The 24,422-nt window shown below is 49.6% G+C and overlaps 1 protein-coding gene across 1 annotated transcript in view; it reads left to right on the forward strand.

Moving 5' to 3' along the window:
• The window catches only part of ANKH (ANKH inorganic pyrophosphate transport regulator), a 142,780-nt gene extending 128,202 nt beyond the window's left edge, over positions 1-14,578 (forward strand). Inside the window, exons 9-12 of the mRNA XM_032629246.1 lie at positions 9,463-9,592; positions 11,351-11,474; positions 12,101-12,200; positions 12,645-14,578. Of these exons, the coding sequence (XP_032485137.1) occupies positions 9,463-9,592; positions 11,351-11,474; positions 12,101-12,200; positions 12,645-12,758 (468 nt within the window). The 3' untranslated portion in view covers positions 12,759-14,578. The remainder of the gene's footprint in view (positions 1-9,462; positions 9,593-11,350; positions 11,475-12,100; positions 12,201-12,644) is intronic.
• Positions 14,579-24,422: the final 9,844 nt, after the last annotated feature.

The raw sequence follows: 24,422 nt of genomic DNA on the forward strand, positions 1-24,422 counted from the left end.
TTCTCTCAGTAATAGAGGTGGTTTACTCCATCTGTCTCAGCCTACTGAAACTTTTGTGGGCCTGACCTTACATCAGAAGTCACCCTTTTTATGTATCTCTTCACTGTACACTGTTGCAATTCTCACTGTGCTACCCATGACTCTGTCCCGCCTGGAAGTGCTTTTCTCCGTCGCCTCTTCCCGTGCTGCCCCTTCGCCTTCATGCCCATGTGGGCTGTTCACCCCTTCAGAGGATGGGTCAGCGGTCCCCGATCGGCAGCTCCGAGGGGCAGCAGCCCGTTCCCTCTGGAGGTTACTACAGGCTTGCTCCTGTCACCCCCTTTAATGCTGCTCCCCAGAAATTGGGTTCGTCAGCCTTTTCACACATGGTCTGCTTGAGCATTTCCACACTAGTAAAACAGCACTTTTTTTCCCTCAACACTGGGACTCACCCTGGTTCTGAAGAGTCAGTCCTGATGAAAAGCTGTCGTTCCGCTGGGGATGTGGTGACTTCTCGTGAGCTCACCGATGGCACTAGGAAAGCTCTTAGAAGCAGCCGCATCTAGTTCAGGCAGCCGCCAGCAAGGAGAGTAACTGTGGAGAGCGCAGGCCGGGAGGGCCCCCCCGTGGGCAGCCAGGCCTCCAGCCTGAAGGAGAGTGATGCTTGCTCATTCACCTCACATCACACCCTCTCACACTGCACGGGGACACCTCAGCATACCCCAGGAGCCCTAACTTCAGGCGCCTCCAGGTTTGAGCGTTTCTCACCTCCTGGTCCGAGGCCATCTCTCACCTGGATAGTTATAGTAGCCTCTCCTCCACAGGGCTCCCCCGACCTCCACAGTCTGTTCTCACACGGCCCTGGGAGAGCCTGTCCAAACAGCAGTCCGATCGCGTCACTCCTCCAGTCCACAAAGTCCCGAGGCTCCCAGAGTCACAACCATGACCTGCAAAACCCTTCAGGAAATGCCCCTGCCCCACCCCTACCCTCCTCCACTCCCACCGCACATGTGCAGACAGCGCAATATCGTGATGCTAAGAACCAAAAGGCCAAACGGCATTCCCGGGTCTCTGAAAACTCAAGCGAGGTAGGCGTGTGTGTATCCTATCGAGTCCGCCTTCTTCTGCCTCCAACCTCAACCCTCAAGTAAACCGAATCAGGGTGCCTTCTGCCTGGAGTGACATTAGATGCAGTTTGAAAACCGAGCCGGCGGACACCTCTGAAAGCCACCCCTCGTTCTGAAGCAAGACTGCTTCATCCCTGTCATCGGCACGTAGGAAGGTTGACTTTATCTGTGAACACAGATGCACGGGGTCCTTTTTATTCTAAATTATTTTCTGAACCAGAAGAAAGAAGACCCGCTCTTTGTGGTAAAACAGGGAAAAGTACAAAGAGGAAATAAAATCAACCCTAATCTCAACACCTGCAGATGACCCCACCGTTGGTATTTTATTGCGGTTCCAGGAAACGTTTTACAGTGATGATAGCTGAGATTGATCACATTCGCCGTGCCCGGCACTGGTGGGAGCATTTTGTGCAGATCCTGGGCTTCTCAGCCTGGGCCCCCAGGTGGTGCTGGCGGTCTGGTCATCTGAGGTGCACTAAGGAGCTGGCACCAGAATGTAAGTCAACTTACTCATCAAGCACACAGTCCAGAGCCTAGCCTGTAACCACCGCTTTGTGGGCGGCATTGTTGAAGGTTACCACTGGTTTACCCAGTGGGGACTTAACCCCAATTAAGCATAAGTTGATCCCTTTTTTCTAAGTAAAACCTCCAAATAAGACTGATGCCCAGGGCCGGCTATTTTAATTCAGAACTGCTGCATGTATTTCACTTCTTCTAAATGCAGGGGTTCAGAATGTCTGACTTGACGCTAATGCTGATTATTCAGGGTAATGGAGACAGCTTTGTGAGTTCCGCAAAAGCGTGGTCAACAGCTTCTGGAAATTAAGTCAAAACCAGAGTTCTTGGCAGTGTTCCTTCGTGGAATGGAGTCCTCTCAGGATGCACGGGAACGGCTGTCTCACGGTGGCTGGGTTTCTAAGTTCTCTGAGTTCAAATGCTGACGGAGAAAATTAGCTTCTTCAAATTCCAATCCCAAGTCCTTGGGAAAGAGATTCAGTCCCAGGGCAAGTCAGGGACTGACTCTGTGGATGAGGAAGGTCTTGGGAAAGATGCCCGTGGTGTGGTTCTAGTCACATTGATTCAGACTGTAACATCTTAGGCCCAGGAGTGTTATTTCTGTAAGTTTTGGGGCTTCCTTCATCCTTGCTGTACACTCTGATCCTATTTGGGAATCTCAACACATGGTAAAGCTGTGTCAGGACTTAGCTGACTACTGCATGGATTTAGAAGTGAAGGGTTAAATACTGCCCCCAATATAGAACAACTACATACAGCCGAAGCCTACTAACAGATTGCTTCTAAGGGAGGTGTTAGATTATTCATTGATTTGCCCAACCAAACCCTCATTAGAAATGTGACCGTGACACATATGCTGACCAGAAACTTCATGTTAAGCTTGTGAATAAAAGGGCTGCAGCCCTTTGGTTAGCTTCTACACAGGCTGACATGATTTTTTTTTTTAAAAAGAAGCCAATGATCATGGAGACAGAAGGTTTGTCTGGAGTGGTCTACACTCTACTCGAGATGAATGTATCTTGAAATACAGATAGGTATTTCGAGACAGCAGAAGCAAGAAGAGCTACAATCCTGCAGACTGTGGAATGAAAACCACATTCACAGAAAGACAAAATGAAAAGGCAGAGGACTGTGTACCAGATGAAGGAACAAGATGAAACCACAGCAAAACAAATAAATGAAGTGGAGATAGGCAACCTTCCAGGAAAAGAATTCAGAATGTTGATAGTGAAGATGATCGAGGACCTTGGAAAAAGAACGGAGGTAAAGATCGAGAAGATGCAAGAAATGTTTAACAAAGACCTAGAAGAATTAAAGAACAAACAAACAGAGATGAACAATACAATAAATGAAATGAAATCTACACTAGAAGGAATCAAGAGCAGAATAAGTGAGGCAGAAGAACGAATAAGTGACCTGGAAGACAGAATGGTGGAATTCACTGCTGTGGAACAGAATAAAGAAAAAAAGAATGAAAAGAAATGAAGACAGCCTAAGAGACCTCTGGGACAACATTAAACGCAACAACATTCACATTATAGGGGTCCCAGAAGAAGAGAGAGAGAAAGGACCTGAGAAAATATTCGAAGAGATTATAGTCGAAAACTTCCCTAACATGGGAAAGGAAGTAGCTACCCAAGTCCAGGAAGCGCAGAGAGTCCCAGGCAGGATAAACCCAAGGAGAAACATGCCGAGACACATAGTAATCAGATTGACAAAAATTAAAGACAAAGAAAATTTATTAAAAGCAACAAGGGAAAAACGACAAATAACATACAAGGGAACACCGATAAGGTTAACAGCTGATTTCTCAGCAGAAACTCTACAAGCCAGAAGGGAGTGGCACAATATTTTTAAAGTGATGAAAGGGAAGAACCTACAACCAAGATTACTCTACCTGGCAAGTGTCTCATTCAGATTTGACAGAGAAATCAAAAGCTTTACAGACAGGCAAAAGCTAAGAGAATTCAGCACCACCAAACCAGCTCTACAACAAATGCTAAAGGAACTTCTCTAAGTGGGAAACACAAGAGAAGAAACGGACCTACAAAAACAAACCCAAAACAATTAAGAAAATGGTCCTAGGAACATACATATCGATAATTACCTTAAACGTGAATTTATTGGGCTTCCCTGGTGGCGCAGGGGTTGAGAGTCCACCTGCCGATGCAGGGGACACGGGTTCGTGCCCCGGTCCGGGAGGATCCCACATGCCGTGGAGCGGCTGGGCCCGTGAGCCATGGCTGCTGGGCCTGCGCGTCGGGAGCCTGTGCTCCGCAACGGGAGAGGCCACAACAGTGAGAGGCCCACGTACTGCAAGAAAACAAACAAACAAAAAACGTGAATTTATTAAATGCTCCAACCAAAAGACACAGGCTTGCTGAATGGATACAAAAACAAGACCCATATACATGCTGTCTACAAGAGACCCACTACAAACCTAGGGACACATACAGACTGAAAGGGAGGGGATGGAAAAAGATATTCCATGCAAATGGAAATCAAAAGAAAGCTGGAGTAGCATTACTCATATCAGATAAAATAGACTTTAAAATAAAGAATGTTACAAGAGACAAGGAAGGCCACTACATAATGATCAAGGGATCAATTCAAGAAGAAGATATAACAATTATAAATATATATGCACCCAACATAGGAGCACCTCAATACGTAAGGCAACTGCTAACAGCTATAAAAGAGGAAATGGGCAGTAACACAATAATAGTGGGGACTTTAACCCCTCACACCAGTGGACAGATCATCCAGACAGAAAACTGATAAGGAAACACAAGCTTTAAATGACACAATAGACCAGGTAGGTTTAATTGATATTTATAGGACATTCCATCTGAAAACAGCAGATTACACTTTCTTCTCAAGTCCACACGGAACATTCTCCAGGATAGGTCACATCTTGGGTCACAAATCAAGCCTCGGTAAATTTAAGAAAATTGAAATCATATCAAGCATCTTTTCCGACCACAACACTGTGAGATTAGAAATGAATTACAGGGGAAAAAATGTAAAAAACACAAACACATGGAGGCTAAACAATACGTTACTAAATAACCAAGAGATCACTGAAGAGATCAAAGAGGAAATCAAAAAATGCCTACAGACAAATGACAATGAAAACACAACGATCCAAAACCTATGGGATGCAGCAAAAGCAGTTCTAAGGGAAGTTTATAGCAATACAAAGCCTACCTCAAGAAACAAGAAACATCTCAAATAAACAACCTAAACTTACACCTAAAGGAACTAGAGAAAGAAGAACAAACAAAAATTCATCTAGACGAGACAGGTAAATAATGCACTGGGTAAGTAAGAATAGATGGAGAAATGTTATTAATAAATGTATTAAATAACATGATACTCTCATTTACCTAAACTTTAAAAAACAATGTAAATAGTTCAAGTAGATTCTGTTTTCATCAGTATCTAGGGTAGGGGTTCAAATGGGGAGACCCCTAGAGGGATGCATGAGAATCTGAGATTGTAGAAACGACGCTTGTCTCTCCCAACCTGGAAATTGTGATCTGCTGCAGGTATAAGCCCCATACCTCTATCCCCACAAAGATACACAGGGGAGCTCAGGTATTCTCCAGCTGCATTGGGGCAGATAAATGTCGTGAATGAGTCGATGTGCATTCTTCATCATGTACATTTGTGAATTTGTCTGTGATGGCAGGTGGCAGTGATCCTGTCCTGAAAATTACTCTGGAACCATGCCCACAACACTGACATGCTGATCACGTGTTTGGGGGCTTAACCAGAGAGGCAGGGGTCCTGTTTGGGCCACTTGCTAGCTGTGTGGTCTTGAGCAGGTGAAGAAAACTTTATGTGCCTGGTCTCTTCATCTGTAAAGTGGGTAGTAATAGTACAGCTCTCATAGGAAAGTAAAGATGAAATGATTTAGTATGTATAAAGCATTTCTTCCGGTTCCCGGCCCATAAGAAGTGCTACATAGTGTTTGCTATTTTAATATCCCCGCCACTGTTGTCATAGACATAGATGCCGAATCTTCCCAAGAAATGGATTAAAATGATGCAAGCAAACAAATCACTGATTGTTAAAAAAAAAGAAAGAAAAAGAAAAACAAATAAGTATCTCAAAATTCAAAGTAAAAATTTCATGGTCAGTGCCTGGACCTCAGAAAAAGAGTCACAGTCTGTCAAATAAAAGAGGAGTGGGTCATGGGTCTTCTTTTTTTTTTTTTTTTTTTTAACCTTTTGGTTTTAGAATTATTTTAGATTTACAGAAGCACTGTGAAGATAGCACGGACCCTTCACCCCACACTCCATCTTACTCCGCTGTGGTACATTTGTCACAAATAAGGAACCAACCCCAGTACGTTATCGTGAACTAAACTCCACAGTTCATTCAGATTTCATGAGCGTTTTCCTCACGTCCTTTCTCTGTTCTAGGATCCCATCCAGGCCACCACGCTACAGTTAGTCATCTTGTCTCCTTAGCCTCCTCTGGTTTCTGAGAGTTTCTCAGACTCTGCTTGTCTTTGTGGCCTTGTCAGTTTCGAGGACTACCGGTGAGGCACTATGTAGAATGTCACTCAATTTGGGTTTGTCTGGGGTTTTTCTCATGGTTAGACTGGGCATATGGGCTTTCGGGAGGAAAACCACATAGTTAAAGGGCCATTCTCATCACATCTCCTCAAGAGAACGTGCTCTCAACATGACATCACTGATGATGTTACCTTGATCACCTGGCCCATTATGTTTGCCAGGTTTCTCCACCGTGAAGGTCGTTTTCCCCTTTTCCATCTTGTCCTTCTTTGGAAGGAAGTTACTGTGATCAGCCCACACTCCAGGAGTGGGGAGCTATGCCTCCACCTCCCTAAGGGGGGAGTATTCTATTCTGTGCTGGAGATTTGCCCCTATCTGTTTATATATATACCAGTATAGACTCATGGGTACTTGCTCTGTGCTGTAGCTCATAATTCAATACTACATCCTTTTTTGTTGCTCAGATTCCTCCAGCTTTGCCAGCGGGAGCTCTCTCTTCTGGACTCCCGTGTCCTTCGATGTATCGTTCCAAGCTGATGGTCTTGTATAGTTCCCACCCTAGTCCTACAGTGAGCCATTTCTCCAAGGACCCCTGGTTCCTTTTATTGGAGAATAAATAGAAGAACCAAGATCGGGGCATGGAGTGGGTGGTTGTGCTTCGCTGGCTGCTTCCTAATGAGATAATGTTGACAGCAAGCTCAGCGGCAGAAAACCCAACCCTGCAGCTACTCCCGGGAACAAGTCATGTTCACTGTCAGTAGCTTATGAGGTTTGCGTTCTGGTGTGGAAAAGTCAACGTCATGAGGCTCTGCAAATATTTGAGGAAAACGGCATGTCCTGGTCAACTAGGAGGGCATGTTCTAAGTCAAGACTACTCTGGGCGAACTCCTCAGAAAGACACTTTTCCTGAAATATTCTTTGTTAGGTTAGCTTCTAGAGCGTCTTATTTTCCGCAACAGACTGGTTAAATCTCATCTGATTATGATGCTAGGGGTCAGTATGTTTCTTGGAAAAATTTGATCTGCATACAGGGATTGCCGCTTTTAACCAACACCAAACCTACTTCCGGGTTGCATGTATTTCTTTCTGGGCAATGCTGGAAATAAGTCACTTTTTTTTAAAGAACGTGCTGGAAGGTAAGGAGCATTTTCATAGTGGAAGTATGGCAAAGGCAAAGGGGCAAATCCAGAGACTTCAGGGAGGAAAAGAAAGGAAGCGTCGATCCATGTGGCATTCCTTCCCTTTAAACCTGTGATTGCTGAAGCCCCGGGCTAGACTGAGAGCATTCAGTTACACCGATCTAGAAAGACCCAATCTAGGCTGTTAGGTGCGTGGGGCTGAAAACCCGAGAAGAAGTACCTCGGTGGCACGTGGCCTTGATAGGAGCCTGTAGGGTGTCTTTGGCACAGACAGATACCAGATGGAGAACAGAGGGGCTTAGTGGTGTCAAGTTAAATCATACTGTCGACTTTTAGAAATGACATATCAAGCCTCCCTCCTGGGAAGCTCTATTAGAGATCCACCGAGCCTTACTGTTTTGCTTTCAAGGGACCAGAACTGCAGTCACCCGCCCTGGTTACTCGGTATTTATGTCAGCGTCTCCGGTAATTTGGATGCACTTGCTATCTTGCGTCCTCAGGTTGGACGCCTCCAAAGGTTACTGACCTTCTCTTCCAGGGCAGTGGAGAGCCTCCAGGTGACCATTATCTGTGCAGAGAAGCCAGAGGGAGGACTGACCTTTGCCACTGGTGCCTGCTTGCACCTTCCTCTCTGACATGCAATTACACGCTCCTTTTTCCTCGGTTTGTGGTCATTTAAAAGGCACTTCACGGCGATTTCGCAAGGCACAGAGAGATTGCAACAGGAGGCATTATCTCACATTCAGATAATCACTGGCTACAAAATAAGTAAAGCCTGCCGATGGTTTTCCTGGAAGCTTAAGTTTTTTATTTTTTTTTAGCAGAACGCAGCCTAGAGAGCTCCCTCCAGCCAGAGAGGAAACCCAGGATAGCTTATCCTCCGTTAGTCCTGTTGCACAATCAAGTCCAGGGTTGGGGCGATGCTCACTTATCTTAATTCTTTACAGCTTTACTGCTGTGGAAAATATTTGAAGGGAGGGATGATCAATCTACTTGTCAAGAAAACGAACCGTGTCCCAGTGCTGTGCTCAGTGTCGTTGTGAACGTATCACGAAATTGCCACCATTCCTGGGCCGTGGGTGTGAGTGACAGCTCACCATTTCAGGCTGGCAGCTTTGCAGTGAGAAAAGATGGCAGGGCTACTTGTCCAGGACGCTAGGTAATACAGCCTCCGAGCTCCGAGTTGCTAGATCTTAGGAAGTACTTTTCCCTTCATGTCAGAGATGGGGTGTAAGTACATGCATCAGGCAGTAGGGTTAAATGATGGTACATCTGTCATCTTTGAAAATCAAGTGGGATATTCTTCCCAGATGCTGAAAAATACAAGTAGAATAAAAGTTCCATTGCATTTATAAAAGTGAAACGTATTTATAACAGACCCTCCAAGGTATTTTTTTTAACATATTTCAACATGACGTAGTAAACAGGACCAGCCTAATTCCATGAAACTTAATTTACCCAAAGCCTAAAGGTCATAATAGTCTAAAACTTCAGTGTTCTGTTTGTACACGAATGCAATTCGTTTTATAATGCATTCACTTTCATTTTAGAGAATCACTTACATCTTAAGAAAGGGAGAGAAGTATTTTATGCAACTGGCATTTTTCTGACATTCTCTTCCAAAGTTACAGCGTTGCATTTTTAAATTCAGCTTTTCAATCGGTTATACACACACAAAGCTTAAAAAGTCAGGCCTCTAAGAACTGGTCCCCGCAATAGCTTTCTCCCAACCTGCCCTCGCCTTTTCTCCTACTCCCAGATCCGGTTCAGTTGCAATTCTGCCTGCGTCCAGATGCTTTCAGGTCACTTTTTATTGTTTGGTTAAAATTAATGTAAAAATTACATGAATAGACATGCTCACCCTGAACTAACTGAGCTGTCCAGCAGCCTAGATAAGCCTTCCACACTGGCCCGGCTACCCGCTCAGATGCCCGCCTGTCACATGGGCCCCGCTGCCAGGCTCCCTTTGGGGCAGGTGTGGCGGATGGGCCAGGGCCTGTGTTGTCAGGTGAGAACAGAGCAAGGCGGAGGCAGCTCGAGGACCCGTGTGCCAGTCCCCCGATCGGGCAGGTTCACCCTCTCTCCTAGCTCCTCGGGGATCACGTGACACCTGCCTTCCCATCTCACTTACGTACACCTTTTTCTAACAACCTCGCTTCCCGCCTTTCTTCCCCACAGCTCTGTTTTGTGATGTTCTGGACGCCCAACGTTTCCGAGAAAATTTTGATAGACATCATCGGCGTGGACTTCGCCTTCGCAGAACTCTGTGTCGTTCCCTTGCGAATCTTCTCCTTCTTCCCGGTTCCAGGTAAACAGAGAATGAAAGAAAAATTCCTATTTCCCCTCATGCCCGATTCAGTCTTCTTTGTTGGCAAACATTTGCAGTCCTGTCCCCCCCCAAAAAAAAAATTTTTTTAAGTTTTCAAATTTCACAGTGGATTAAAAAGATGCGAAGACAGTATCCAGTCAGTTGAAGGTTTGAGAAACCAGTCGAACAGGTGTCGTTTGTTTCTTAAAGGACAGTGGTTGCAAACTCAGTCAAAAGAGCCCAAAGGGATAGCATGAGACGTTCCAGGGGCAGTAGAACAGTTCTGTTCTACTGCGGTGATGGCTACACAAATCTATACCTGTCTTGAGGCTCTAAAAGGACTGCTGGAGAAAAGAAGAATCCACAGTCAGAGCCGAGGCCAGAAATGGGCCGTGGAGCTAGTCGAAGCCGGGGCCGATGGCACACCTGCCACCCTGCGCCTGTTCCCAAGTCAGGCCATGAGCTGCCCCTGCTCTGAGATGCCAGGCATTCCTGGAGACTGTTGGGGTGCCCTCTGGTCCTTGGGGGTGGGGTGGGGGTCACCGGGGGAGCCAAGCTTTGGCGCCACCTGGAAGAGGCTGCACTTGGTGGAGATCAAGGCACGTGTCGTTGACTCCCCAGCCTGGACTTGAGCGGGTGCTGGAGGTCCCAGAGCTAGGACTGGGGTGGGACTCGCCTTTCGTCTTACCTCGCCTGTCAGACCACGGGGTGTGCAGACAGCCGGCCCCACCTGTCTTCGCCACCTGCTGGGTTTGGGCCAATCAGGTTAGCATCCCGCCCGTGCGGCCTCACCCTCTCCCTTGGCCAAACACAAGTGAGTGTCTGTGTCTGATAAATTCAGTGCTTCCACCTGGGGCGGGCAGCGCCCGGCGTCAGACCGGGAAGACTGCAGATTCTTCCTCCAGACGTACCCTGGCCACGAGCTTTCACCCCAGGAATGAGCACTTCCTCCCCCTCCATAGACCGATGCCTGCTGCCGCCCACACGGGATGAAGGGCTAAGCCTCCCGCTTCCCCAAACCCCACCCGGTTTCAGATCAAACCTAAATGTCGCCCAGGGTGTCTGTGCCCCAAACCAGCCCGTCAGTGCTTGACGCATTGTCCTTGGAGCTGGGGCCGGTGCCCTGCCTGCCCTCCGGAAGCTCACAGGTCAGGGTGGGGAGACAGACGGGGTACCGGGAACACGTTGTGAGGCCTTTATGAAGACGAGGGAGCCAGCTGAGGACCAGTGGTCAGGATGCTGGGGAGGAAACAGGGGAGGGATGCCCGTCCCTCTTCCTCACCCACGCCTTCCGCCTCAGCACCTCCCCCAGCCTGCGGGCTGGGAACCCCAGCTTCTGTTCCAGCTCCTCTCCTCCCAGAGTCAACCTGGATCACCATCAAGTTGCCGCTTCTCTCTGAGTTTTCTAGACCGGCGTGATCAGAGCTTGAGGCTAGGCGGGGGCGGGGGGCGGGGAGGGACCGGCAGCAGCCCCATGCCCTGGGGATGGCAGTCACGGCGGCGAAAGGGGCCGCCTACAACCCACTCTCTGGACACTAAGGCTGTGAAGCGAGGGAGCCGAGGTGGGCACGGGGCTCCCCCAGGCCCAGAGGCGGGGGGATCTGCAGCCCCGGTGGAAAGATGAGGTGACCAGTGCAGGGCAACGGCAGCAAGGCCCGGGTCCCACGCAGCCGCCCAGGGACCCTGGATGCGCTGCGGGGTCTCTGGGGGGTTGGGAGAAGCGGGGCATTGCTGACGAGTCCTCGGCTCTCCCCTCAGTCACCGTGAGGGCCCATCTCACCGGGTGGCTGATGACGCTGAAGAAGACCTTCGTCCTGGCCCCCAGCTCTGTGCTGCGTATCATCGTGCTCATCACCAGCCTCGTGGTCCTGCCCTACCTGGGGTACGTGGTCGGGGGGACTCACGCGCTCTGTCCAGAAGGTTACATCTGCTCTTTCCCGCGAAATCCCCAAGCACATCTAGAGTTAGAAATGCCGGGGCATGCCTTGGTTCGCTGCCCAGGCCCAGGCGGGAGGCTGTCGAGATCCATTCTAGAAAAGTACTTTCGGGGTCAGGCCCGTACACAGACCGCATTGAGCATCTATCACGGCGTGGCAGGCACCACGGGAAGGTGAAAAACACAAGGGAGCAAGGGCGTCGCCCTGGTCCTCAGGGGCTCCCGGTCCCTTGGGGAAGGGGCATGGTCCGTCCCACGGCTTGGGAAACCTCACCGTGCAGAGAGGACGGGCGGGATGCTGTGAGCTCACAAGCGGGAGCCGTGCCCCTCCCCCAGGAGATGCTGAGCTGAGACCCAACGGCGGGAGTGAGAGCTGCCTGGGCCCGGAGTTCCAGGCCCCTCCCCCCGCAGGTGGTCCGTTTAGTAGCTGCAGCCCTAACCAGCAGATCTCGGACGCGATCGTCAGGTCCCCCTGTTGTCTACACCTCTCCTGGGTTTTGGCTGGGTTTTGACTCTCTTTGTGCCTCAGCGGGGCTTTAACAGACAAATGGCCTTTGTGTGCTCATCCCCAGGGTACACGGAGCCACCCTGGGCGTGGGCTCCCTCCTCGCGGGGTTTGTGGGAGAATCCACCATGGTCGCCATAGCAGCTTGCTACGTCTATCGGAAACAGGTGAGAGACGGAGACAGAACCGCGCACCTGCCTGGCACTCCCCAGGTGTGGGAGACAGAGTCTGCACGGTCTGCGTATGGCCATGAAGGGGAGGGGAGGGGAGGGCACAGCCCCCCGCTGGCAGGGGCTGCAGGGAAGTGGCGTCCTCGGGCAAAGGCAGGTCTCCATCAGCTGATGGGCGGGCGGGGAGGTGGGAGACAGGATCCGCCCACCCCTCACCCGCGCCCCCGAATGCTTAACGCAATAGCCAGGCACACAGTCCACTCCCGAGTAACCCCACTGTAAGCAACATGCTGGCCTAAGATGCAGCCTCGGCGAGGTCGCCCCAGCCGTAAACGAGATCCCAGTCCGCGGCGAGGAGTCCCCGTGGCCTCCCCCTGCTTTTGGCTCTGCTGCGCCGCGTCCCTGCCCCGGCCCCGCGCTGATGAGTCTGCTTTGGTCTAGAAAAAGAAGATGGAAAACGAGTCGGCCGCCGACGGGGAGGACTCGGCGATGACGGACGTACCTCCAGCAGAGGAGGGCACGGACGCCGTGGAGATGCAGGAGGGGCGCGAATGAGGCGCGGGCGCCCGGGCGCTGCAGGGACGGCCGAGATGACACTTGAGCGTCATCCGCTCTCCCGTCGTGTTTTGTTCCGCTATCGTCTTTGGTTTTCGCTTGGGTAATGAAAGAGGCCTTGATCTTACGGTTTCACGGCCACTCTGGCATACTGGGTATGCCCACGCGGATGTGAGGACCTGCAGAACGGTCTCGCCGTTGCTTCGTGGAAACAAACCAAACGACTGACTTCATGCCCCCGCTCCGTGAGAACCCCGAAGACATAGCTGCCTCGTAGCCCACGTTGCCTCCCCACCCCCTCGGACAGTCTCCCCTTGGAACCAAAGGACCGCGGCTGTGCCGTCCATCGCCGCTCAGACACCACCGTCCGGCGGGCCACAGACTGACCCTGTCCCCTTGCATCGCTCTTGAGAACCAATAGGTGACAACTCGGCTTTCTTTGGTCGGCTTCCCAGTAACGTGACTGTCAAGAGATGTGGCTCAGAGGCATCGCACCGTGGATGCGACGTGTGAACGCGCTGGACAGGTGGACGGACGGAAATAATCTCCCGTGGGAAGGTGTGAGGTGCCTTGGGGGCAGAAACTGACACATGCAAACGATAGCACTTCACCTCGCCTCTTCCTAGGTTTGAGTGCGCGCGCACTTTCAGGCCCTGTCCTGTACGTACGTGGGCTGCCTTGTTAAAGTTGTCCCGAAGCGCATCTCCGGGTTGCCGCGTCCTTGGGCATGACTTTCCCTGAAGGCTTGTTTTTCCACTCACCTTTCCTGAAGATGGCACTAGAGCAAGGGAAACGGACGGAGCATTCTAACTTTACGTTTTAGTTTTTAAAGTGAACTGAAGCTTTAAGTCATAATCTAGCATTCTAATGCCAGGTTGCTGTATCATCACTTTGAAAGTAGAGTTATGACCTGGTCCTAACCGTGCGGCACAGGTAATTCCGAGTGTACTTCTGTACTCCCCTCTCACACCACACGAGAAAGCAAGACATTTTATAAACGACAGCAAAGTCACTATGTGATATTCCCTGAAATGACACATTTGAAATCCATTCAGTGCAGTATATTTTTCTAAGTTTTGGAAAGCGGGTTTTTTCTTTAAAAAAAAATATGGACACAGTTCACTAAATTCTTGATTTAGTCAAAATTCCTAGACTGAAAGAACCTAAACACAAAAATATTTTAAAGATATAAATATATACTGTATATGTTATGTAATTTATTTTAGGCTACGATACATTTCCTATTTTCGCATTTTCAATAAAATGTCTCTAATACAATACGGTGACAGCTCGTGTGCTCAGCATACCTGCAGTTGAAACGTATTGTATCGATGAACAGTGTGTCTTGTTTGCAGCAGTTTTACAGTCTGTCATTTGTACATAAATGTAAGGGTCAGCAAATGACAAGAGAACTATTTTTCATTATGAGCAACAGGGGTATAAATGGGTCAGCTGACGTAGACAATAGTGGGAATGGAAATCTATGCTAGAAGGGCAAAAAAGAAAGAAGTCGTCAAGCCTTTTGCGTTTATTGCTTTCAGTGCCGTGTAATCATATTGTTCCTCATAGAAAAAAAGAATGTAAAGGCTCGGAGTCAGCCATGAATATCACAGGGTTCGTTCACATGTCTGGACACCCAGCGACCCCTGGGGGACAAATCCTCATGTGCTTCCTCTGAGCGGGTTTTCCGCTGAGAATTAAGAATGCATCGCTTTGGGGTGGTTTCAGGGGCAGATCTGAGAAGATGGGGGAAAAAATCTAATTGTATCGGCTTTTTTAAAGTACGTGACTAGAAAATTAAACAGCAGTATTTTTTAACATGTGTGACTAGTATTTCGTGCTTGTGGGGTTGGAGCTTAAAGAGTAAATTGAAAAAGCAAATTCTTTCCCTCCGAATCGGGGAAGACCAGCTAGGCTCTTCATTATGCGATTAGAACACAGCATTACAACCTCAGAGACACCTTCGGTGATAAGAGTCACGGGCCAGGGTGTTTTGTTAAGAGTTTCAGAAAACACAGGAAACAAGCCCCGACCCAGGCCACCATGACGGGGCTGCGATTGTGCAGGGCGCACATGTCCAAAACCTTTCTCCTCCAGCCATACGCCCTCTCCTCCCAGGTTCCTTCATTCGCTTGGGCTGCTAAAGTCACTTCACAGCTTGGGCTGACAAGCACACACCTTAACCTCCAGAGCAAACCCCGCGGCTGGCAGGTTCTTCTGCAGCTGTTCTAACCAACACAGACAGGAGAGGAAGAGGAATGGGTCTCCTTCCCACTTTTCAGCGTGAGGGGGGCACCCCTTTGACTTCGCCGCCCAAAGAAATGTGCCTCCAACCCAGGTTTCTTTTTCCATGCGAGTCACTCAGCTGACAGAAGTATTTAGGGAAGCCGTGCCTGGAGGGTCTCAGGTCAAGGACCGTGGAAAGACCAGACGTGACTTTCACAGTGTGGACCCATGCCTCGTAGACACACGGGATCCAAAACCACGGGGGCATCAAGCTGCTTGTGTTTAGATGCTGAGAAGTCTGGGCTCCTCGGAGTGGTCTCTCCATCCCGAGGGCCTTCTCTGGGCCAGCGCAGGTCAAGAGTGGCTTGTCGCGTGGCCTCTCTGCTTTCTGAGGGGCACAGGCGAGGTCATTCTCAACGCAGCTGCTGTGGGCTTTGAGCGGGACCTCAGTGTCACTGGCGTGGGCGAGACACCAAGATCTGAGCCGGAGGAAGCAGGCTGGGCTTGCTCCAGGGCCGCCACTCGGCTCAGGGCGTGTCCAGAGGTTTGCCCGTTAACTGGAAGCCCTCACTTGAGACTCTTTCATTTGGGCACAAAGGCCGCTGGTTTACGTCACTGTGTGAGAGCCAGGCACGCCCCCCTCGTTGCCTGCCTCAGGCTGGTCTTGAGCAAAAGTCCATCTTCTTTGTTCTGCACATGTGTTTTGCGCCAGCAGTTGGTTTGGCTCTGACACTGTCCAGGGATGGCCCATACCCTCAGAAATGGAAACTTTTAGTGATAGTTTAGGGTATATGGGATGGGGCCAGGCTTCACGACAGTAGTAACAGCGCTTGGTTTTTCATTCCCCAAGTCCTCCCAGCAAATAACGTCTGGAGGTGCCCGGGAGGCCCACGAGAAAGGAGGCCCAGGGCCTCTGCTGTAGTCCAGCTCCATCAAGACCCCAGGGCACTTCCCAACCAGGAGCCGGCTCTGTGGTCCCCACATGCAGCCTTTTCTGGTCTCTCTTGGGATTGGGATAATCACTGCATTTCCCAAATATCAGAAAAGTTATTCAGTGATACCTCTAGAGCAAGAGGTGAAAAAGTTAACACCTCCCTACCCTCCTACCTCATTCTCATTTGGGGGTCTTCTGGAAGGAAGGGGCAGGGGGAGGGCCACCTTTTTGTACCCTTAGTTTCCAGAAACACATCCATTTAAAGACTCAGTAGTTCTCTGACTGGGTTTTTTTTTTTTTCTTCAAACTGAAGTGGGAGAGAGACTGAGAAAGTATTTATATAGGTGTAATTAAATGACATTATCTCGAGAAATATTTTCTTGTATTTAATAATCTTTCTACTTATGTAAATCTCTACACAGACCAGTGCCCAGGACTGCATGAGCTGGCGTGTACCCACCAGTCAGGGTTTCTGGCCTCTCTGCAGGCGAGCTGACTTCTAAACCTAGGATGAGGTCTTCATCAATCAAAGCAGTGCATGGTCCAGGAAAGGGGCCTTTTATGTTCTAAGTCCTAACCTTTTTTTAAAATATATAACCAAGAGTGCAATGAGCAGGGCTGTATAGCTCGCGGAGACTTGTAAGTGCTGAGACGCCCGTGTTGCACGTGCAGCCAACTCCCTAGAAGCAGGCTCCTGCCCACCTCCTGAGAAGACAGGCGCCCTCAGGCGCGCCCTCGCACGGCTCTTTCATGAAGAGCGTGTTTTTAAGCAACGTGTTTGGTAAACATTCAGGATGCTCCTCTGCGTGGTTACTTGGAGTCTCTACTTCTGTCCTTTGAAGCAGCAAAACATCACGTGATTCATCGACTGATCTAACCACACAGAAAACAGGATGTAGAGAAAATCTGAAGATACACGGAAAGACCCTGTTGCCTGCCCTTTTAAAGGTTATATGTCTAAAATTAACTACCCAAATGTGCAAAATGAGGGATATGGTATTACATAATCAAAATAGCCCAAACCCCACTCCGAAGTCAGAAAAGCTGTCACGAATTATAGAGTTCACTGTCTGATCTCAAAAGGGAAAACAATGAAGGCGAGCTGGTGAGAGCTTAAGATTTCACTTTCTCCTCCAGAGGGGAGGTTAGAACTATTAGCTATTGCACTCTACGCAAAGAGCACCAAAGATGTGCCTCCAAAGTCTTTTTTTTTTTAAATCATCCTTGCCAAGTCCACGTGGTTCCGGGAGAATTTTCTTCTCTGCTTCATTTGCAATCAACCAGGGTCTCTGAAAGACTGTGTAAGATCCACGCACTTTTAATGATTGCTGTCACCTACCCACGGCTTCAGCACGTTTCTATATGGTACCCTTTTTTAAGTTAGGAGATGTAACCCGAAGTGCACTTCACTAACAAGATTTGGCATCGGCTTCTACAATCCATACATGCAAACAGAAGCGCACAAGAGCCAGGAGGCCTTTCTCTCTCCAGCAGTATATGTGGTCTCCTTAGGTTCAAGAAGCGGGGAGACGGGGCAGACCAGCTAAAACTGCTTGTACCATTCGTTCACCATTCCAGCTTCGTGGAAATTCAGTGACGTATGGAGATTGGTCGTTACTATAAGATTTAGAGGCATAGATGTTCTCCAACCATGAACCAGGGACAAGAAATGGTGTCTTGGGGGTGGGAAACACTACGGCCAGGTGGACTCTGGTTCCCTGAAGTGTGGGGCTGCGGACACGGGGGACCCACAGTTTGGATGAACCGGACACTGAAGGAGAAGTTCACGCTACTCTGGTGGAACAAAGGCGGTACAGGGTTCCCATGACCACCAGTCACCCAGCAGCCAAAGCATGGAGCAGTCACTGGGAAGCAGGCCACGCCCCCAGGGGTACCACATTCGCAGGGCTTCTGGGCAAATACACTGCTCCCTGGGCCATGCTCTATTCGGTTTGTTTAGTGATGTATTGAGAGGGCAAATATCTAAAGCTGGAATGACCAAGGAGCTAGTCATAGAGCTTCAGGAGTCCTGACAGCGCCACAAACGGGATTCTGTCCAGGTTGGTCACCCGAACAATGAGAAGCTCAGGCCATTATTGCGAAGGCTCCTTCCTGGTCTAACAGTCTATGCAGGATCTGGGGTTTAGAACATGGTACGGGATCCTGCAATGGAAAGGTAAAATTACCTCATTCTCCGTTTCTGATCTGAATATTAGCAGTGATCCAGAATTTTTTTTTTTAACAGAAGTTAAGTCTTCTGGGAGTCATTTTTCTCTGTGTGGCTGTCAGCTTACAGGCTTTTCAGTTTTTCATCAAAACTGTGGGTTTAATTTAAACTGTCGAAACCAATAAATCACATTAAAATATTTGTGGAGCCTTGATTAAAACTGACTGCAGAGGTCGGTATAAAATATATGTTGCATTTAAACAGGTGCTGTGTATGGATTAAATAGATATAAGTTTTCGCACTGTTAAGAGCATTTATATGTGCTTCTTTTGTGGACTTTTTTTGGAGGGGAGGAAATTTGTGCTCATATATTGTCAAATGGCTTTCATACTCTAATTTGACTTTAAGTAAAGCTTAAACGGCCAGCATATTGATTGAGATTGCTTTTAGTTTCTTGATTTTCTTATTCTAACCATTATTCTGTTTACACACCCCAAATTACGTGGTTACCTAATCCTGACTACAATTTCCCTTTTTTTGTCAAACGTACATGGATATTAAAATTTCGCCCTTTACCTTGGTAAAGAGCTGAAACCTCTACCCACTGGGATACTTCCCCAAACTCTGTGTCTTACTTAAATATGACCTATTTCTTCAACTTTTATTCTGTACTAAAATGAATTTTTACTTCCCATAACTGCAATAATATTGAAAGTTCTCTGAGGCCCGGCTTCTCCCCACCCCTTCTAGAATGGGGATACCAGATAGCCCGGCTTTAGGAAAGTGAGAGGAAAAGAAGGTGAAAACCCCTCCTGCCCACATCTAAGGGACTCTTGCTCTTATCAGTCTTTATGTGAAAAGCATTTCTCTTTTTAAACCCTAACGTCTTAACCTCAGAGAATGATGGCTCTCATTTTTTTAACCTCCTATGAAAGATTATATAGAGAATGTGTTTTACTACCTGCCTGTAATCAACAAGGATGTTCGCATGCTACTGACTTGCTTGAGATCGCATATTTTCTTTACTGTTTCATGACGTTTTTGAGTTAAACCAAAGATCTCAGCCCTACCTCTACCATGCTTCCCTATTACTTGCCTCTAATATTACAGGTTTTTGAAGTCGAAGAGGTCATCGTTCTTTCCACCCATGGCACTTGTGATGTGGCATGTCTTCCTGCTTGGCTGTGATGCCAGGATGTGGAGCTGTGCTGGCCCAAGCATTGTCGATTTTCCCCATGGGGAGCAGTCCTACCACAAGGGGCGAATCTTCACCCCTCCCATACTTTCTCCTGATGTCCCAGATGAATCACATTATCATCCTCCCCAAAACCTACTCCACGACACCCCCATCCCCCGCCAGTGGGGGTCCCACTAACCCCAATCAGTTTCCCTCCTAGTTTCTCGCACATCCCTCCCTCCCTCTGCATCTTAAGTCCCACTGGCTTAGCTCAGGGGCTCCTGGTCACCTAAGGCCCGGATGCTAAAGAAGCCCCCAAAACAGTTTCCTTCTCCAGGCTCGTGTGTCCCCCTGGACAGCGATGTAAATGGCACCTGCTAGAGTTTTGCAGTGCACAACCTGCACAACCATTCCCAGCTGCCAGCCCACCTCACCCCCACCCTGTCTCACATTGCAGAAGACCTTTAGTGTTCATACATGTGTTCGTTTATGAGGGCTGAGGGCTTCCAATCAGGAGGATGTCAAAGTAACCGTCATGAGCCAGTTCCTGGTTTTGAAATGCCTGCCTCTCCCCCCCTTTACCTGTCTGTGAATTATCCCAAGCCACCACATCCACACCTTATAAGGCAATGGTAGCAAACTTCCAGAATGTTTCTGCTTATGATAACTAGTTTGGATACATTCACAGATACAATCTAAGGGGTGTTTCTGTTAATATCAGGGAGAAAACTACGCCCTCTTCTAAGTTTTCCTTTTCAACACTGTTAAAGGCAATGCTGGGATGAAAGGTATACTGGCGTTGCTTATATTCTTACTTTCTGCCCCCCAAAAGCTCCAGGCTTCTCACTGGACAATGCAAGCCAGTACATACCGTGCTAATTTCACAGTTCAACACACTGGTCTTTGTGCAAAAGGAACAAAAGAAATCAGGAGCGCGAGGCCTGATTCTATCTCTGTGGCTTATTAGCTGTGAGCCAGGCAAGTTACTGGATGCCTCTGGTTCCGCCTCCTCTGCTCTAGAACGAGATCTTTTCTAGCCCTCATCTACTGCGACATCAGGATTTGCAGAGCTACCAATGGCAGTGCGTGAAGACTGGCGTGCATGTCTGCTAACCTTCCAAGTGGTTTGGAAGTGCCCCGGCCAACAAATCTATGAACATTACTGCCGGCCTGCTTTCAACAAAGAAAAACTACTAGAGCTTTTACAGAACAAAACAAAGACTAGTCGTATCTTAGGTTCAGAACCTTTGAATCCAAAGACCAAAACAGAATGAACAAATAGAACTATTATGATCAAACTTTACGTTATACTACACACCTAAACTTCTTTCATCTGCTTCACGTACCAGGCTCTCTTGCTCTAATGGCAAGTGGCTGAGGAAAGCTGGCTGTGGTCGGCTCCGGTGTCCCCCAGCCCTGGGGCCCTGTTAGGACAGAGGCTCCCAAGTTCACGCATGATGGAGTCAAAAAGCAATTTCTTCCCCGTGCCTGGCAACGCCACGTCCTATTTCAGCTCTGTTCTTCTGCCTTTCCCCTAAATGCTGCCACGGCCCAGACTTCAGCAGCCTTCCTCACCCTCCAACTGTGTTTCTCAATGCTATTTAATTCCACTCTCTTTAAGAGAGACCCAGAGCGGCCCCCTACACCACAGGCCTGCTCCCACCTCAGTTGGGAATCCAGCTCTACACGCTCCTGGGTGACCTAACCTGGGCCTGTTTTACAATTCCAAATACACACTGGGGATCCCCAGGGCTGTTTTTCCAGCCCTGACCTGTTCAAGAGCTGCAGTCCAGTCACCTCCCAACATCTCCTCAGAGGGTCCCAGAGGGGCCTTAGCACCCTTCCGCCCCGCCCCCCATGCCACCTCCTGACTAGGTGAATCACATGGGCACCCACCCAGAAACCAGCCCACACCGTGTCCCACCTCTCCCTCAGTCAAGCCACTAATAACCCTGTCGGTTCTCTCCCACTATCTCTCACTTCTGTCCCTTCCTCTGCACTGTCTTAGTCCCACTGCTTAGTTCAGGGGCTCCGGGTCACCTCAGGCCTGGATGCTAAAAGCCTCCAAGCTGGTTCTTATTTCTCCAAGCTCATGTGTCCCCCTGGACCATCATGTGAATGACATCTAGAGTTTTGCAGTGCACAACCTGCACAACCATTCCCAGCTGCCTGCCCACCTCACCCTGCTCCTCCAGGCTGGCCCTTCCTGTCTCGCTAGGCATTGGGGTGCTGAAAGGAGGGCCCTACGCTTACATGCGTGGGCGCCAGGCTGAGTCTGGGCTACATGCAGTAAGCAAGGGCTCAGCCAGAAAGGAGGATGCTAACGCCCAAAGAGAAGCAGCAATATAAAACGGGGACTCCTGATGGCGCCCCAGCCTCCTGCACCAAGCTTCTTAACATCACACCCGCTTCCAGAACCTGTTTCCGCTTTCATCCCTCACTCACCATGAGGGCATCAAAGGACCAAGAAGAGGTATCTTAAAAAGCGAATTTGGAGAGACTGTTTCCTCGAGGCACTACAATGAGCCTGCCCCTCCTCAGGGGTGTGTGTGCACGCGTGTGTGGTGGGGTAGGGGGAAGGGGGTCCCTTGAGACTTTAACCCTAAAGACCAGGCTCTGCAGGAGACACTCAGAGACCTTGAGATGGGCCCCTACCGTGGTGGGCGCTCGGTGGACGGGTGTCCAACTCGCCCGTCCGATCTGACGGAACGGTGAGCCGCACGAGAGGGGGCCCGGGGTGGGGGGTGGCACGTGCCACGTTCACCAGGGCACCGAGGTCTTCCCCATGAACAAGGCCTGGGCGACACACATCAACCAGCTGACCTGCGGGTCATCTCAGGTCCTGAGGGGGTGAATGGGGCTCAGAAGAAAGAAGCTGGAGGTAACACTGCACCCTTGGCACTGCAAAAGAGGAAGTGGTGGGCCAGGGGCGGGGCCGTCAGCCTCCTCAGGAGAACTGCCGAGGAGAGGACCTGAGCTGGGGGCAGCGGGGTCTCCAAAGGCCCCCAGAAGCACCCCGTGTGAGAACGAGAGAACAAGAGCTGAGCCCCGGCAGGCCCAGGGCGCAAGGCTGGCGTAAGACAGCAACCACCAAGAGTAAAACCTCTCACCCTCCGCCCTCCCTCCTTGCCCCCGCTCCAACTCCGACGGGGCAGTAAGTGATCAGCGATTCTACCCCTGGTCCAGCGCCTCTGTTACAAATGCACGGGAAGGGGTGAGAGGGCCTCAGAGGGGCCGGGAGGGATGCAGAGCGGAGCGCTGGGCCGGCTCTTCTTGCATCCCATTTTGGCACGTGCCTGCCCAGAGCAGACATTCTTTGGTGAATGAATGAAGTCATTCCCACGCGCCTCCCCTGAACACACACTGATTCTACGCCCCCTGCATAACAGCCCTCTTCCTTGCAGCCTTCTCACCTCCAACCCCCTCTTCTTGTCGCTAAGGTCAAGCTCTCCACGAACTAAGAAAACCTGGGCCGGTTCCCCCAAAAGGGCTTGACGCGGATCCCTGACAGCCCCTCTGCTGGCCTTCCCTTCTGGAAGCTCCCAGCCCTAAGTCTCTCTGTGAAACACAGATGGGAAAACCGGAAGTATTCTCACATACAACTGGCTAGTTAGAGACTGTTGTCAGCTGGGCAAAGGGAATGAGCGCACGGTTCCCAGAAAATGCCCCGTGAACGGCTTCTACAAAGGCAAACGGGCTCAGCCTCGCTCGCGGAAAGGAACACAGACTGTTAGTCCAACTCGCAGCTCAGCAAAGAGCAAAGTTCGACAGAGCCCGGCGCTGGCAAGGGCCTAAGGAAAGTGGCCCTCCTCTGCAGCGGAATGTTGAGCAGCGGTACCGCTTCAGAGGACAATTCGGTGACATGTTTCAAGCTTACACTCAACTAGGGAAAGAGGTTAACGTCATGGGCAAAGGACGTACAAAAGCAACGCAGGGAAGAAATACCACTGACCCATAAATATCTAGGAAAAATGCTCACCATTATGAGAATCAAAAGCCATTTAAAGCTGAACGCCTTCCTTTCTCTTTTCTTTTGTCTTGCTACGTGGTCAGTTTAAAATTAAATTACCCCTAGTGTCACCCAGGGGACTCCGCAGTACCTGCTGGTGAGGGTGAAATTCCTGCAACTTTTTTTTTTTGCGGTACACGGGCCTCTCACTGTTGTGGCCTCTCCCGTTGCGGAGCACAGGCTCCGGACGCGCGGGCTCAGCGGCCATGGCTCACGGGCCCAGCCGCTCCGCGGCATGTGGGATCCCCCCCGACCGGGGCACGAACCCGTGTCCCCTGCATCGGCAGGCGGACTCTCAACCACTGCGCCACCAGGGAAGCCCCCTGCAACTCTTTTAAGGGAAGGTTGGAAATACGTTCCAAGAGCCTTAAACAGGGTCAATTTAAGGATGCATAAAAAGATCGATGAATGAGAAGGCTCATTATAGCACTACTTATAATTGAGAACACTGGAAATAGCCAATGATGTTAATTATAAAATTGTTCTAAAGATTTTTTTTTAAACCTTAGTGTATCACAGTTCCTCACCATCTAGCACCATCAGGATGTGATCTCCAAGTACGTTAAAAGACAACTTCCACTGCGTGTTTGCTCTTTATGTTCTCAGCATCCTCTCCAACATTCTGAGGAGTGCGGTCTCCTCAGGAATGGCACAGCACGGCAGTGTTTTTATCTGCCATAAACTGCATCCCAGTTCCTGATTTCGGGAGACGGCATTAGGCGGGCATTTGGAAGACAGTGTCCTTAGCTTAAATGAATATTCCAAATTGTAACAGAGAATGAAAAACCATCATCACGAGACCTCTCAGCCATCTTGCTAGGGTCTTGCAAGGGTGCAGGGCTGGGCTGCAGGGTCGTGGACAGGGGAGGGGAAGAATCCACACTCAGCCCTAGGGAGCTGATTGGGAGAGCGTCACCCTGGGCTTTTCCGCCCCAGGGCCAAATCGGTTTTGCCTCTGCAGCTGTGCTGGGGGCTGGAAGTCTGGAATGAGCCCTCCAGACCCAGCAAGTCAGAAGGTCATTACCAGGTCACTCACACGGAGCCCAGATAAGAGGCAGGGGCTGGAGGAGTGGGAAGGGGAGACAATTTAGAGAATCTGCAGAACGAATGCCCAGATTTCGAGCAAGGGAGACATGGTAAGTGGGAATGTA

Source organism: Phocoena sinus, chromosome 3, assembly GCF_008692025.1.
Source record: "Phocoena sinus isolate mPhoSin1 chromosome 3, mPhoSin1.pri, whole genome shotgun sequence".
NCBI lineage: Eukaryota > Metazoa > Chordata > Mammalia > Artiodactyla > Phocoenidae > Phocoena > Phocoena sinus.